Below are 13,973 nucleotides of genomic sequence, written 5' to 3' on the forward strand. Positions count from 1 at the left end.
TCATTTTTATAATTATAGCAATGGTCATGTACACTTCTTTTCTTCTTTCATAATTTCTCTCTCTTTCTTATTTTTGTTTTTTAATTGACGTTGATACTTCGAATTCAAGGCCCTTCTTAGACATTTCTCATGAAGGAGTCTTCGATCGTTCAGTTTATGACATAGATAATCTACATATATATATATATATATATATAGGTTAGTGAAACCATTAATATTGAAATTTCTCCTTTTCCAAATGTTGCTGACATGTACGTATCCTCATGCTTACATGGGTGTACTGTGTATGTGTACGTATACTCGTTTTTTCCATGTTCATGAATACTAGGACTTTTCATTGAGCCTTAACTGGCGTTTTAATTGAGATACAGGATTTTTTTTTTCTTTTTAACCAACTAGGCACTAGTTAAGTCGCTTTCATTGTGTACCCTATATAATTAATTGATCTGACCAGAATATATAGTATATATGCCTATTATATATATATATATATATATACATACATGAACAATATTGTCTGAGAAATTAATGGAATTACATGCAGACTTTCTCATACGCGTTTCTTTCGGCTCAGGTTTCTGATATTGTATTCAAAATGCGTGCTTGATCAAGTCGATATTGCTTTCACATTTATAGTTCTTAATTTTTCCATGTGCACGTTATAAGAAGCTAACTTTAAATCTCTTTTCCAAATTAAATAATTATACGCGTGTGCGTTTTGATCTTTGCTGTCCATGCGCACATCGTAAGAAACTTACTTTTCTCTTTTTGATATATAATTACATGCAATGCTTTTTTTTATCTTTGTTGACCAATTACTGGCTCCCATTTTACATGTTTAACCTTAAAAATTTTGCCTTAATTAACTCATATTTATTCGTGTGATAAATTGCTATGAGGATGTTTATTTTCTGTATTCGTTCATGATTTTGAATCATAATTCATAGTTTTATGCAGTGTTTTTCTCTCATAAAAAACACACGTAAAACGAGAATGATTCTAAATACATGAACCAAACGTCCACTATATGAATGAAAAGAGCACGAATAGAAAAGACGGTTTGTACGTTCATTCTGAATAAAAAAGACGGTTTGTACGTTCATAATTTGTTCCATATTCACTAGAAGTTCATATATTCACATTTTGAAAAGACGGCGTTTGTTGGTTATATCAACTTGGCTAAATAGTTCCCCTTATTTGGTATCATCCTACGAAGGGGCCGAGTTAGAAAATTAAAGTGTGGATTGATAGGCAAATAATTTCAGATTTTTAGAAAGGATAAAACATGTATAATTTCAGATTTTTAGAGGAGTAAATTACAAATTTTAACAAAATGCACATACCTTTGTGACATGAGATACAAAATAGTTTCATATATATGCTAGTTTCTCTTTGGCATGTTCTAATATTTGGACCAGATATATATGTGGAGTAAAGTATCGATCTTTTCTTTTTTTTTTTTTTTTGACAACGAGTTAAAAATCGATCTTGCCTTGATATATCTTTTTGCCAACATCAATCATGAAGAGAATTAATTTTCACATTTTGAAAGATGAATTTTAGTTCTCTATGCCCCCCTTTTGGTCTCTCACCCGAACAAATACGCCTTGTTACTTTATTATTCTTTTTTTTAAGAAAAAATACTAGTATTACTCTTTTTGTCACTGTATGCATTCACTGTTTGACACGTAAACTTCACTATCTCATTTTATATTTAAATAATAATATATCATGTTAGTGAGGTCTACGTGTTAAATAGTTAATACAGAGAGTAATAAAGCAAGTGACAGAAAAAATAACGTTAGTCATACAGGTGGTATGCGCAATGAACATACAAAGCATTTTCATACACGTTTTTCACTTTGGCATGTTGTGATTTAATACATATATGGACTATAATTAAGGAATTTTTAGCGGTGAGGCAATAATTTTATGTGACTCGTTTGTGATTAAAATATTTACCCTAAAAATATTTAAATTAAATGAGAGTTATTCAGAGAATTAAAAATAATAGTTTAATAATAAATTAATAAAATTCGACCGGTCCTTCCTTCTCAAGTAAACTTCCTATTAGTCCTTATTCTAAAAAGAAAAAAAAAATCCTATCCGTTCTTTAAAAAAAAGAGAATAACTTGTTGGTAAGTTTTCAAATAGATATCAATGAAAGGTTAGAATGTTTATGAATTATGACTTTTCTAAGAGTCGTAACTTTTTTTTTTTTTTTGAAGTGAAATGTATTGCATTAATTAAAGAGAGGCTAAATCGGCGTTAACAATATTCAGAATACAATCAGAAATTTCTTCTAGCCAATGGCGATCATAATCTAATAAAAAGTCGTATCTTTTTTAATAGACATCCGTAAAGTGTTATGTTTTCTAATAGGCATCATAGTAAGTTGTACAATTATTCATGATAAATGTTTTATGAACCAAGCAGTAGTTTGGGCCATATAAAATGTTCATATTTTAGGAACAAAGTTGATCAGTGTTATAATTTTAAGAAATGATAACATCACTTATTTTGTCATTCGTTTTATCACTCTCTTTAATATTTGACACGTAGACTTCATTAACATATTATATTATTATTTAAATAAAAAATAAGATAGTAAAGTTCACATACTGAACAATGAATAAGGTTGTTGTTCATAAACCCATAAGCCCAACCCACCCCACTCCAACTCAGCCCGAAAAATACAATTTCTAATATTAATTTTTTTTTTCAGCCCATTTAATGTCTGGCCCAAAGTTTTGAGGCGAGATGTGGGTTAGGCCTATAATGGCCCGCACACCCCAACCTAACTCGCGCTCTAACTTGCCTCCTCTAATATCTAACCCTAAGCATGCAACTCATTTCTACTCTCTAATTTTTTCATGTTTGAATTAAGCTCCTATGTATGCTTTATGTTAAGACTAATTTATGAGTGTAGACTAATTTATGTTTGCTTTATGTTTGATGTTGGATGGACTATTTTGCTTCATGCTTGATGTTGGATTGAACTTTGAATTTCTATATGTTTGAATGTTAGAGTTATTATTTCTATTTGATGATGAACTTTGAATGTTAGATTGAGCTTTGAGTTTTTGATTCTTTAAATATTGAAACCGATCACCCAATCCACCCCGCACTGCCCCAACCCAACCTAAACATTATTGGGTTGTTAAATTTTTCTAACATCGTTGGGGTCAGATATGTGCAATCCGCACCCTTTAGAGCGGGGGAAGAAAATACTCTGCCACATACCAACCTAACCCATGAATAGCCTTAACAGTGAACACAGAAAGTGATAAAGAGAATGACAAAAAGAATAATGTTAACATTTCTCTATAATTTTTTTAAAAAATGAAAATTTTACATGGTGCAAAACGAAAGTAAGATTTATTAACCATTTGATAAAATTAACTGACGGATCTATAAATGTTTATGTTAAAAATATTGCACCATTGAAAAAAAAAAAATTACTTCCATTATGAATCAAATTGTAAAAAAAAAAAAAATTCTTTTGAAAACATTAAATTGATGTTTGGTTAGAATATTCAAACCATAATTTGAATCATGGTTCATGGTTCGTTATATTATTTTTTCTCACAAAAAATATACGTAAATCGAAAATGATTCTAATCACATGATTATAATCTATGAACTAAACGTCTCTTAAATTTAATCAAATACGAGTCGGAAGTGAACACTGAACACGAGTTCGAAGTGAACAGTTAACACGAGTATTTGACATTGTATGGGAAAACTCTTTTTTTGTTTTTTCTTTTGACATATTCATGGTTCGTTATATTATTTTTTCTCACAAAAAATATACATAAATCGAAAATGATTCTAATCACATGATTATAATCTATGAACTAAACGTCTCCTAAATTTAATTAAATACGAGTCGGAAGTGAACACTGAACACGAGTTCGAAGTGAACAGTTAACACGTGTATTTGACATTGTATGGGAAAACTCTTTTTTTGTTTTTTCTTTTGACATGAGTAGACGGAAAAGTCGTTGGTAAAGCAATCGCTGCCTAGGTTCATGACTATCTCCAACCTAATTGTTAATTCTAATTGTATATTCAGTACTAAAAAATATACTAGCATATGTTATTTCATTTATGATCTAATGTAAAATGCTATTGAAATGTTATTTCTATTTTTTATATTAATCTTTATATATTCTTTACATTTTAAAAGTTGAAAAATAAACTTTTAATTTTAAAATAATTTAAAAAATAAAAGTTGTAATGATAAAATGAAAAATAAACACATTGGAATGAAGTGTCAAATTGGTTATATGTTATACTTGATGAAAATTTATCACAAAGAATAGCATATGCTAAATTTGACAAAATAAGTAGCATTACATTAGAGAATATTTTTTACACTTTAATATTAAATTTACAATTAACACACTAATTAGACTTATAATATTATATTAGAGTTGCTCTTATATTGAAAAACAAAACTTCATAAACAATCTTTTTTTTTTTTTTGATAATTTCTTGTTATCCATAAAGGGATATGGATACCTTGAGGTGAAAATATATATATATATATATATATATATATGGAAAACTGAAATCATTGAATCAAGCCAAGTAAAGTTCTCGAAAAGTTGTGAGGAAATGAACATGTTTGACCAGGAAGAGTGGAGTAAGATGTACTCTCTAGGTGAACCAGTTATTGTGTGATGCTCAATAAAACAGTTATCTCTTAAATTAAATGTCTTATCTTAAATGATGCCTAATTAATGAAATGTTAAATTGGTCATATACTATAATTGATAGAAATAATGGCCTTGTTCGGCTAGAAATTCTTCTTATGTCACTAAAAGCTCGTTTAATTTATGTGTTTAAATTTATCGTGGTGGGGGACCATTTTGAATTTTTTTTTTTTCAATTTTTGTTTTGGGTTTTTTTCCAAGATTAATGCCACCGTCTTATCTTAAATGATGCCTAATTAATGAAATGTTAAATTGGTCATATACTATAATTGATGGAAATAATGGCCTTGTTCGGCTAGAAATTCTTCTTATGTCACTAAAAGCTCGTTTAATTTATGTGTTTAAATTTATCGCGGTGGGGGACCATTTTGAATTTTTTTTTTTCAATTTTTGTTTTGGGTTTTTTTCCAAGATTAATGCCACACTGCATTAGTGCCGCTCGTCATCAATGACTTAAAGGGTTGAAAGGTGATCATTTGTATCTTCTCATCTCGTGAAGGCAAAAACAGGTCCCACGGGCTGAAATAAAAATTGAAAAAGTCCTAGGTTATTTATGAATTTTATTTAACAAGAGCTTTTTTTTTTAACTTTTTTTTTTCCTTTTTTTGCTAAAAGAAATATGTAGTTCTTCAGCCTCCCAAACGAGAACTACAGTTATGATGTATGAAATTTCTAAATCATATGTTCTTAAATCTTATGTATAATCAGCAATTAATTTTTGGCCACCTCTACGGTCAATCTCAAGAAAAACCAGAGGTGGAATTCATGTGCTCGTTTTAAAATAATTTTATTTTTTGTATGAAAATAGAAATGAAAACTTTTTTAATTTCGGACAGAAATTATTTTTAAAAGTGCGTTTGTTAGTTTTATCAAGAGATTATTTTCAGTATAAAAAAAAACTCATTAGTGTCCCTCTCTCTGCTCGAGAGATGAGAAAACAAAAATAAAAAATAAAAAACGACTAAAAGTCATTTTTTCATTTCTCTCTCATTTTACACTAAACCAAAAAATCGTTTTCATTTCTGTTTTTTATCTTTAACTATGCCAAACGCCGTTTTGAAATCGTTTTCATTTTTTCCTTCTCAAAAAACGTGAAAAATAAAAACAAGAACAATTCCAAACACAGCACATATTTTTAACCGTTAGATTAATTTTTTAACGTTCAAATCTATACATGTCTATATTAAATCAACCTCTACAGTAGAATCCCCAAAAAATTCCGCGGATGAGCCTTGTTCTTTTACCGTGTCAGATTTACAACAAGAGAAATTTCGAACGGCGCATTATAAATTTTTTATACAGATCTAACCTTTAAAAAATTAATTCAATAATTAAAAAACATGAGTTCCACCTGTAAAAGTTTTCTTTTTTAAGTCTCGCACGGTAGAATTTGCCGACAAGTTGGAGCTACATAAAGCGAATCTCTTATTTTCTTCTTTTCTTCTTTTTTTCATTTTTTATTTTTTCCTTTTTTCTCTATTTATGCGGAACCAATACAAATACTCGGCTCACTTTTTGAATATAAATATATACCAACTCATAATTGGTCAGCTTTTTCGATGCGGATTCAGATAAACAAAAAGGGTCAGTTTAGCATTATATTATTTCTCTTTCAAAGGTACTTTAAAAGTTTTTAACATATATTATTCGAAGCATATATAGTTTGGAGAAAAGATTTGATGACCGGTTCAAAAAGTGTTTCCATTGGATGGAAATCACATCCCCACACATGGAATCACTTTGTAGAACTAAAGATGCATATTTTCCAACATAACCGCGTAAAGTATACTAAGTCCAACTTTAATCTCCTCTACTTCTATCATTTCACTCGGCAAATCTCTCTCTCTCTCTCTCTCTCTCTCTCCCCAACATATTATAGTCTTTTTCCACCTCTATATATATACATAATAACAAACCAAATAACCAACAGACAAGTAACCAAAAACCATATTCAGCAAAAGAAAAGAAAAAAAAAAGTAACCAAAATACACAATGCAAGAACTGCCACCGGGTTTTCGCTTTTATCCGACCGAAGAAGAGCTGGTTTCCTTCTATCTGCTCAACAAGCTGGAAGGAAAACGAGAGGAAATAAATCGAGTAATCAATGTCATAGACATTTACGGCATAGAACCATGGGATCTACCAAGTAGGAATCAATACAAAATATACATTATACTTTGCCGCTTTCTAGATAGATTGTGTCTAGTTTTGTTCTTAGTAAAAATAGATGCATGAAAGAGTTTTAGATTTCAATGGTTGGATAAATAAACTCGCTTGCATTTGCTTTTGCTGCTTGTTTTGCAGAGTATTCAGGAGAGCTGTGCCGTGGAGATACTGAGCAGTGGTTTTTCTTTACACCGAGACAAGAGAGAGAGGCCCGAGGAGGGAGACCGAATCGCACCACGGCTTCTGGATATTGGAAGGCGACGGGATCACCTGGCTATGTTTACTCGCCGGATAGCAAGGTGATTGGAGTGAAGAAAACTATGGTTTTCTACAAGGGGAAAGCTCCTACTGGCAGAAAAACAAAATGGAAGATGAATGAATATAGAGCGATCGAAGCAGCCAACCCAGATGGAGCTACTACTCCAAAGGTAGTTAAAAGCAATATATGCACGTGTTTTTTGCTTTAAAAAAAAAGTAAAGAATAATTGTGCGTAGTTTCAGCAATTTTATCTTTCATGAATCTAACAATTTCTATTCTCAACTCTTGTTAACCATGTCTTCTGTTCAGCTGAGGCATGAATTCAGCTTATGCCGAGTATACGTGATATCTGGGAGTTTTCGAGCATTTGACCGACGCCCATTAGAGGTGACGGGGGATCCACAACATCAAGGTGACAGAGCGGGACCATCTGCTCAGAACACCACAATGGTGGAGAAAGCTGGGAGTTCATCCGAAACTTCAAGCTCAGGAGACCTGGCTGATCCCCCGGGAGCTTCAGGAAGCAATACTGATTGGGAAATGAATGATGATCTAGAACAAACTTTTTTGGAACTGGATGAACTACAATGGCCCTAAATGAAGCCATTTTCTAGACTTACGCCAATGTCTGACAAAAGAATCAGAGTTCAGGAAGTAGATTTAGGCATGACTGTTTAGATGTATTAAGAGTTGAAATTTTTTTTCCCCTCTTCCTCCTTGGGTGAGTGAAGAATAAGTCAATAATGTAAGATTTCGTCTTTTTTTTTTTCCCCTTTTTTTCTTTTTGGCAATATCTAAAAGTAGGAGCATAAATTTTAAAAGGGAGAGTTGATGTAGCAAAACTGAGTCATGGATACCCACTTACCTCGTATCAGCTTTCAAGTTAGACTTCTGACAATATTTGGCTTCATAGTGTTTGAAGAGGACATCACAAGCTCATATTAAGGAATCTGTCGAAAGTTCAAAAGCTGGACTTGGCAGCCTGCAAGCAAACGAAAATTTGAAGCCGTAAACCATTAAAAGTAATAACAAAAAAAGACAACAATATGCAAGTTAAGCAAGCAGAATGGATGCTTGGTTAACTTTAGTAATTAAAACGAAAACCTGAACAAGAGAATTTGATTTTATTGATTCTGGGCGCTACAGAAGTGAAAATTTGATATAATTGCTCCTTATGGGCGTTGCAGTGCCACCCCTGCTGCCCGCAATGCAAAACCATGCCGTTTGCTTCTCCGATGCTCCGTTTTCCACCACGATTAACTTAGAGACACTCCTCTCAGAATATATGCAAAGAAATGCCTAGTAAAATTCTCTGCGAGATATGCAAAAAGTAAATTCTGATAGTTTATACAGACGGCCGCAAAACTTAACGCTGTCTCTGATTATCAACTTTGAGGCTCTCCAAAACACCATCAGTTCTCTTAGAGCCAAAATCATGAGGACATCGTGCACCAAAAATCTACCCTCTAATACAATATTCCATTGAACCAAAAAAGAATGAAACCGATAAATGCATCATTCACTTTTTACTACGGACAACAATTTTCTGTCGTATTAAAGTAGAACATAGATTAACCATATATGGATTGCAAAAACAATAATACTACATGTCCCAACTTTTATGCAAACTTTTTTAATCAACTGATGTTAATATCATTCTTTAATTGGTGAATCCCAAAGAATATAGCTGTAGAAACCAGTATGTTGCCAATAACATCTTTTGAAGAATGACAACTCCCCACATCTGTCTGTCAGTGTAAAAGAGTTTGGAACAAAAATTGAGACATGTAACAGTACTCATTGCACATAACCCAAGAAGTAGTCCCATTCAAAATGAAAAGGGGAAAAAAACACCAGAGTAAGGGAAAAAAGTGAAAACTATAAAATGATACTAGAAAAATAGGACACTGAAAGAAATGAAGGAAAAAAAAGGATTTCAATAACAATGGAATGTGCACTTTTTGAATGCTCTCTCGATAGAAAACAAAATTTGTCTATAAATCAATGAAGAATAACTGTGATGCTGATGAAAATAAAACCAGAAACGAGCTCGAACACAAGGAAAAAGGGATAAAAACTTATAAAGCAATCAAACCATTTTGACCAACTAGATATATGTTGACAAGAAAAGTCATGAGTAATAATGCGTGCAAAAGACTTGTTACATTGCTTAAACTAGCTTAATCATTAGTTTATCAACCAGAGCATCACAGACGAGACCAAAATACATCATGCAGAAGTAAGTCAAAAATAAAAGGAGGAAAAAGGAGAATGTAGTCAAATTTCAACTTCCACTGTATATATATATATATATATATATATAAATATATGAAGATATATATATGAAGATACTTTATATTGATGAAATCCAATACAAAGATATGAGAGCAAGGAGTCCTCAGGGAACAAAAAGAAATACAAGACAAAACACAAAAATGTCAAAAAATCTAACAACAAAACCAACAGGCTCAAAACAACAAATACAGGCTTGTTCGGTTGTATTTTTGAGTTATGGTGACTTGAGTGTAGATCTTGAGTACATCATTAAAGGCATAGCATTCTTGGTTCATTTAAAGAAATTCATCACTCATATTCCCCTTTTCAAAATCCCACTCTTTCTTTCAATGCCGAAGCTTCTTACAGTGATAACTCTTAGGGTGCGTTTGGAACTGTTTTTTGGTTGTTTTTGAAAACGCTTTCACACGTCTTTTGAGGCACGAAAATGAAAACGGTCTGCAAACCGCGTTTGTTTAGCAAATGTTTTAAAAACGAAAACGAAAACAAAAAACAAATTATGAAAATGGTTTTTGTGAAGGAAGTTAGAAAATGATTAGCAGTTGTTTTCCCTTTTCCGTTTTAATTTTCCAGTACTTACCAACAATGTTACATTAAATTATTTAATTATTAATTACTAATTATATAATATATTAATTAATAATTAATAAATAGATATGACTATAACTAATAAATAGATAGTAATTACTTAATTATTAATTATTATTAAATTATTATTAAATTTGTAATTTTATATTGATCATACAATATATCAAAGAATAGATAATTAAATAAATGTTTGTAACTAATTAACTAATTATTTAATTATGTAACTAAAAGTTAATTATTTAAATAGTAAATAGAATATTAATATATTATTTATATACTAATTATTTTTTCTTAATACACTTATTAATTACTTATAAACTAATAAATATGAGTACGTTACTAACAATCTAACATAGTAATTACTTATAAGTGATTATTAATTACTATTTTTAATTATTTAGCATACTAATTCATTATATATATAGTTTAATTACCAATGTACTCATTAATTATAATATATCCATTATTATTGTATTATTAATATATTAATTTTTATTTGCTAAGTGATTATCAATTATTAATTACTTAATATATTAATTTAACATTATTAATTACATGTACTCAAAACAAAATTTCATAAATATAACTAAATACGATTTTACTTTTTTACTATACTCAAAACAGTCTCTTTAAAGACTAATCAAATGTAATTTCAGACTCAGTCCCAAAATAATTCTCAAAACAATCTCATTTTTACTTTTGTATTGAAAACAAAATCATTTTGAAAACATTACCAAACATGCCCTTGATGTTTCCTGTAAATTTGACCTTCCTTTGTTGTGTCATTCCTGCCATGGCTACATAAATTCATACTTTCATTTATCCGTCACTATGCATGTTCTTAAGTAAAGAGTTCCTCTGCCTTAGAAGATGATTCACCCAATTGTATATTTTTTGAGACAATTTGTGGTCTTAACAAATTTTCTGCATAAGGCAACATCTCAAGTTCTCAACATACATCACTACGTACTTCTTAAGGTGCAATAATGATAACTCTTTCCTAAGAAGAAGAAGAGTAAGTTCTCCAGAATAAGAACTCTCCAATAGATTTGCAACCAACAGGTTTTTGTTAAGCACTTGTTTTCACCATTATCCATAAATGCAAAAGATAATTCATCAAATAAAAGAATAGACACAGAAATAGCAATGTTTAAAATTGAACACACCTCAGTAGAACATTAAAACTGTGCTTTTCCTTGACCATTTCGCATTGGGGCTAGCAGCTCATCTCTCTTATTTCTATCAATATTTTTCCTTCTTCTTCTTTGTTTGAAAAGATCAGTCCATTAGCTTCACATAATACTTTTTCTTGATACAGATGATTATGGTTCCCCATCTAATTCTTCAAAAATGCATACTTTATACGCTTATAAGGTGGTTTAACATAAACCTTCTTCCCTATTAAAAACCTTAATAATAGGTTTGCAATTCGGACATGTTGTCATAAAAAGCTGAGTAGCGTTCTATATTTTAACATACCTATGATCTACCTGATGGCAGCAGGTAATCCTCGGCTAGGCTAATACATAACCAAATATATTTACAATAACAATGTGATAACACCATCATGCTGTTAAGAGAATACCGGTCCAATGCCTAGAAAACTCTCTACATGAAAATATTTTGCCATTAGATACCATAACCAGCTTACAGCATTACATGGATTAATGTCAAGGAATTTCATTGCATCCATACTCGCTACAGAAGCCTTTAAAATTCCAGTGAAAATTTTGCATATAACATGAACATCAGAACACATGCTTTTCACTTGCTTATTGCCCTAGTGTTCAGAGCATCTGATCCTTTTATTTTTCCTTCAGGGCATTCAACTGAGAAAGGAGACGTATAATTCCTATGTGGCTTAAACAAAAAGGCTTTACTTCATTTTAAAGCTAAAAATGATACATAGATCCTTCTTGTACGTCAGAACTTAAAGAATCTAACAAAGACTGAACATTTCAGAGGTTAAACATAGATGCATACAAAAATAACAGACCAAGTAGAATACCAAACAGTGGCAACCAGTTCTTTATCAAATCTTCAATTACTGTTCAGATTTTTAATTTAAAAAGCAACTCTTTCACCAAAGTCAACTTTGGTATAGAGAGAAAGCAATTTTCTTTCATTTATTTTCTAGCAAAGAAAAAGGGTGGGAAAGACTAGTTCCATCCTGTCTCAGGGCCACAAAGGAATAAAAGGATTCTACTTACAGGATGGGCTCAATTTCACTCCCACAACAAGAAACCTAACACCGCACAACCCATTTACCTGGACAGGTTCCTCAAAGTGGGGCTATGGAATATCAAACTTTAAAACTCATTCTGAGAGTAGAATAAGGAAAGACATCCTAACCGTTGCATCACCTATCAAACTAATTGGCGGTTAGAGATCAAGCAATTACGCGGTTGAAAATCACATTAGGAAAAAAGACCCCACTAAGTCAAAAGCTCAAAAACAATTCAATTACAACAACAACCCCAAAATAGAAGCTCTAATGTCAACACCACATGCTTTCACTTATTCACTATGTTCACATTCACGTTCCCTTTATAGAAACAACAGATACCAATCATCGAAAACTTTCTCGCCAAGTAAAATGCATTGAATACAAGAAACCTCATAGGGTCCATTTGTTTCACGCATTTGAATTCATGATTCTGAATCTGTTATAGACACTTTTCTCTCACAAAATATGTTCCGTCAATGGGTTTTCTACAAAATTTAAATTCAGAATCAAAATTGCGTGAACCGTTTGCCAATGATGTCACCCACGAGGTCAAAGAAACCAGAATTGACTCTTGAATATAAAAAACTACCCCCTTTTTTTTCTAAAGTAAAATGCAAAAGGAACGAATTTCGTTACTTAACTTTCCTACATTTTCTGCAGACTTTCCTACGTTTTCTGCATTTTCCATTTTTTCCACTTTTTTTTTTTTTATGGAACCCAATATCTACCAACCACAGAAGAAGAAAGAAAAACAGTGAATCAAAATAATTGAAACTTCACTATCACCGTCTTGTTAATGAAACAAAAAAAACTGAACCCATATGCATTCCGAGATGGAAAGCGAAATAACAATGCAATCTTACTTTATAAGGGGGGAAAAAAGGACAAAGATATAGCAGATTTCAGAGTGAAACACAGACGCATTAATTTTGAAAATAGATTAAAAAGGGAAAACGGGAAATACCTCCGTTCTTCAGCTGTGCCTTTGCCAAAAAACAAAAAAATGGAAACTGTAGGCGAGAGAGTAAAAATCGAAAGAAATGTGCAGAGAAATACCTTTGATCCGAGCGGAATTAATAGTGAATGTGACTCATCGTGCTATTTGAACGGAGCGGGTCATTCGCACGACCCATATGTCAAGAACAATGCAATGACTATTGGGCGGGCATTAGCTAAAAAAATAAAAAATAAAAAAATAACTATTTTGGTCCCGTTCTTTTCGCTGATTCGAGTTTAGAATTCGAGTTTTGTTACAGTAAAAAGCTCTCAGAAACAGTCACATCTAACTTTTACTACAGTAAAAAGCTCTCACACAACATTACATTTCAACTCGAATTAGCAAACCGAACGAACCCTAATAACTATTGGACGGGCAAAGGTCTAAGGTCGCATATCATAGGGCCCATAGACGAGATTCATTTTTTGTCAAGAAAATTACACAATTTGACCTATTTTTGAATGGTGAATTAAAATATAACTTAGTTATTCAAATATCATTTCTACAGTTGATTTTTTAATTACATTTGTTAGCAACCCTAAAATACCCCTTCATTTATTTTGTCGTGTTTTTAGATTTTGGGTGCGCTTGGAATTGATTCCAAAACGTTTTTATTTTCTGTACGAAAATGGAAATGAAAACGTTTTCATTTTCATTTTTGAATTATTTCTGAAAATGCGTTTGGTAGTTTTATTTAGAGATTGATTTCAATTTAAAAAAAAA

General features: G+C 31.4%; 1 protein-coding gene and 1 long non-coding RNA gene across 3 annotated transcripts; one reads left to right on the forward strand and one right to left on the reverse strand.

Moving 5' to 3' along the window:
* The first annotated feature begins 6,549 nt into the window (after positions 1-6,549).
* On the forward strand, positions 6,550-7,998 carry LOC21399352 (NAC domain-containing protein 90). The gene is made up of 3 exons (XM_010103708.2): positions 6,550-6,864; positions 7,023-7,312; positions 7,453-7,998. Exons 1-3 carry the CDS (start codon positions 6,711-6,713, stop codon positions 7,738-7,740), a joined length of 732 nt encoding a protein of 243 aa, XP_010102010.1. The 5' UTR covers positions 6,550-6,710; the 3' UTR covers positions 7,741-7,998.
* LOC112092649 lies at positions 6,723-13,274 on the reverse strand. Of its 2 annotated transcripts, XR_002902678.1 has the most exons (4): positions 13,218-13,274; positions 8,248-8,455; positions 8,009-8,125; positions 6,723-6,785 (listed from the first exon to the last, which is right to left on the reverse strand). It is a non-coding gene; the product is annotated as an uncharacterized LOC112092649 (long non-coding RNA). The 2 variants fall into 2 exon arrangements; XR_002902677.1 differs by lacking the exon at positions 13,218-13,274 and having other exon boundaries at positions 8,248-8,595.
* Positions 13,275-13,973: the final 699 nt, after the last annotated feature.

Source organism: Morus notabilis, unplaced genomic scaffold (genome assembly GCF_000414095.1).
Source record: "Morus notabilis unplaced genomic scaffold, ASM41409v2 Scaffold133, whole genome shotgun sequence".
In the NCBI taxonomy this organism is placed as follows: domain Eukaryota; kingdom Viridiplantae; phylum Streptophyta; class Magnoliopsida; order Rosales; family Moraceae; genus Morus; species Morus notabilis.

What these genes read in the sequence shown, in the direction of transcription:
- LOC21399352 (XM_010103708.2), top strand. Translation starts at nt 6,711, where the DNA reads ATGCAAGAACTGCCACCGGGTTTTCGCTTTTATCCGACCGAAGAAGAG. An exon ending in AGAACCATGGGATCTACCAA is followed by an intron (nt 6,865 to 7,022) that starts GTAGGAATCAAT and finishes CTTGTTTTGCAG; the next exon opens with AGTATTCAGGAGAGCTGTGC. An exon ending in ATGGAGCTACTACTCCAAAG is followed by an intron (nt 7,313 to 7,452) that starts GTAGTTAAAAGC and finishes TCTTCTGTTCAG; the next exon opens with CTGAGGCATGAATTCAGCTT.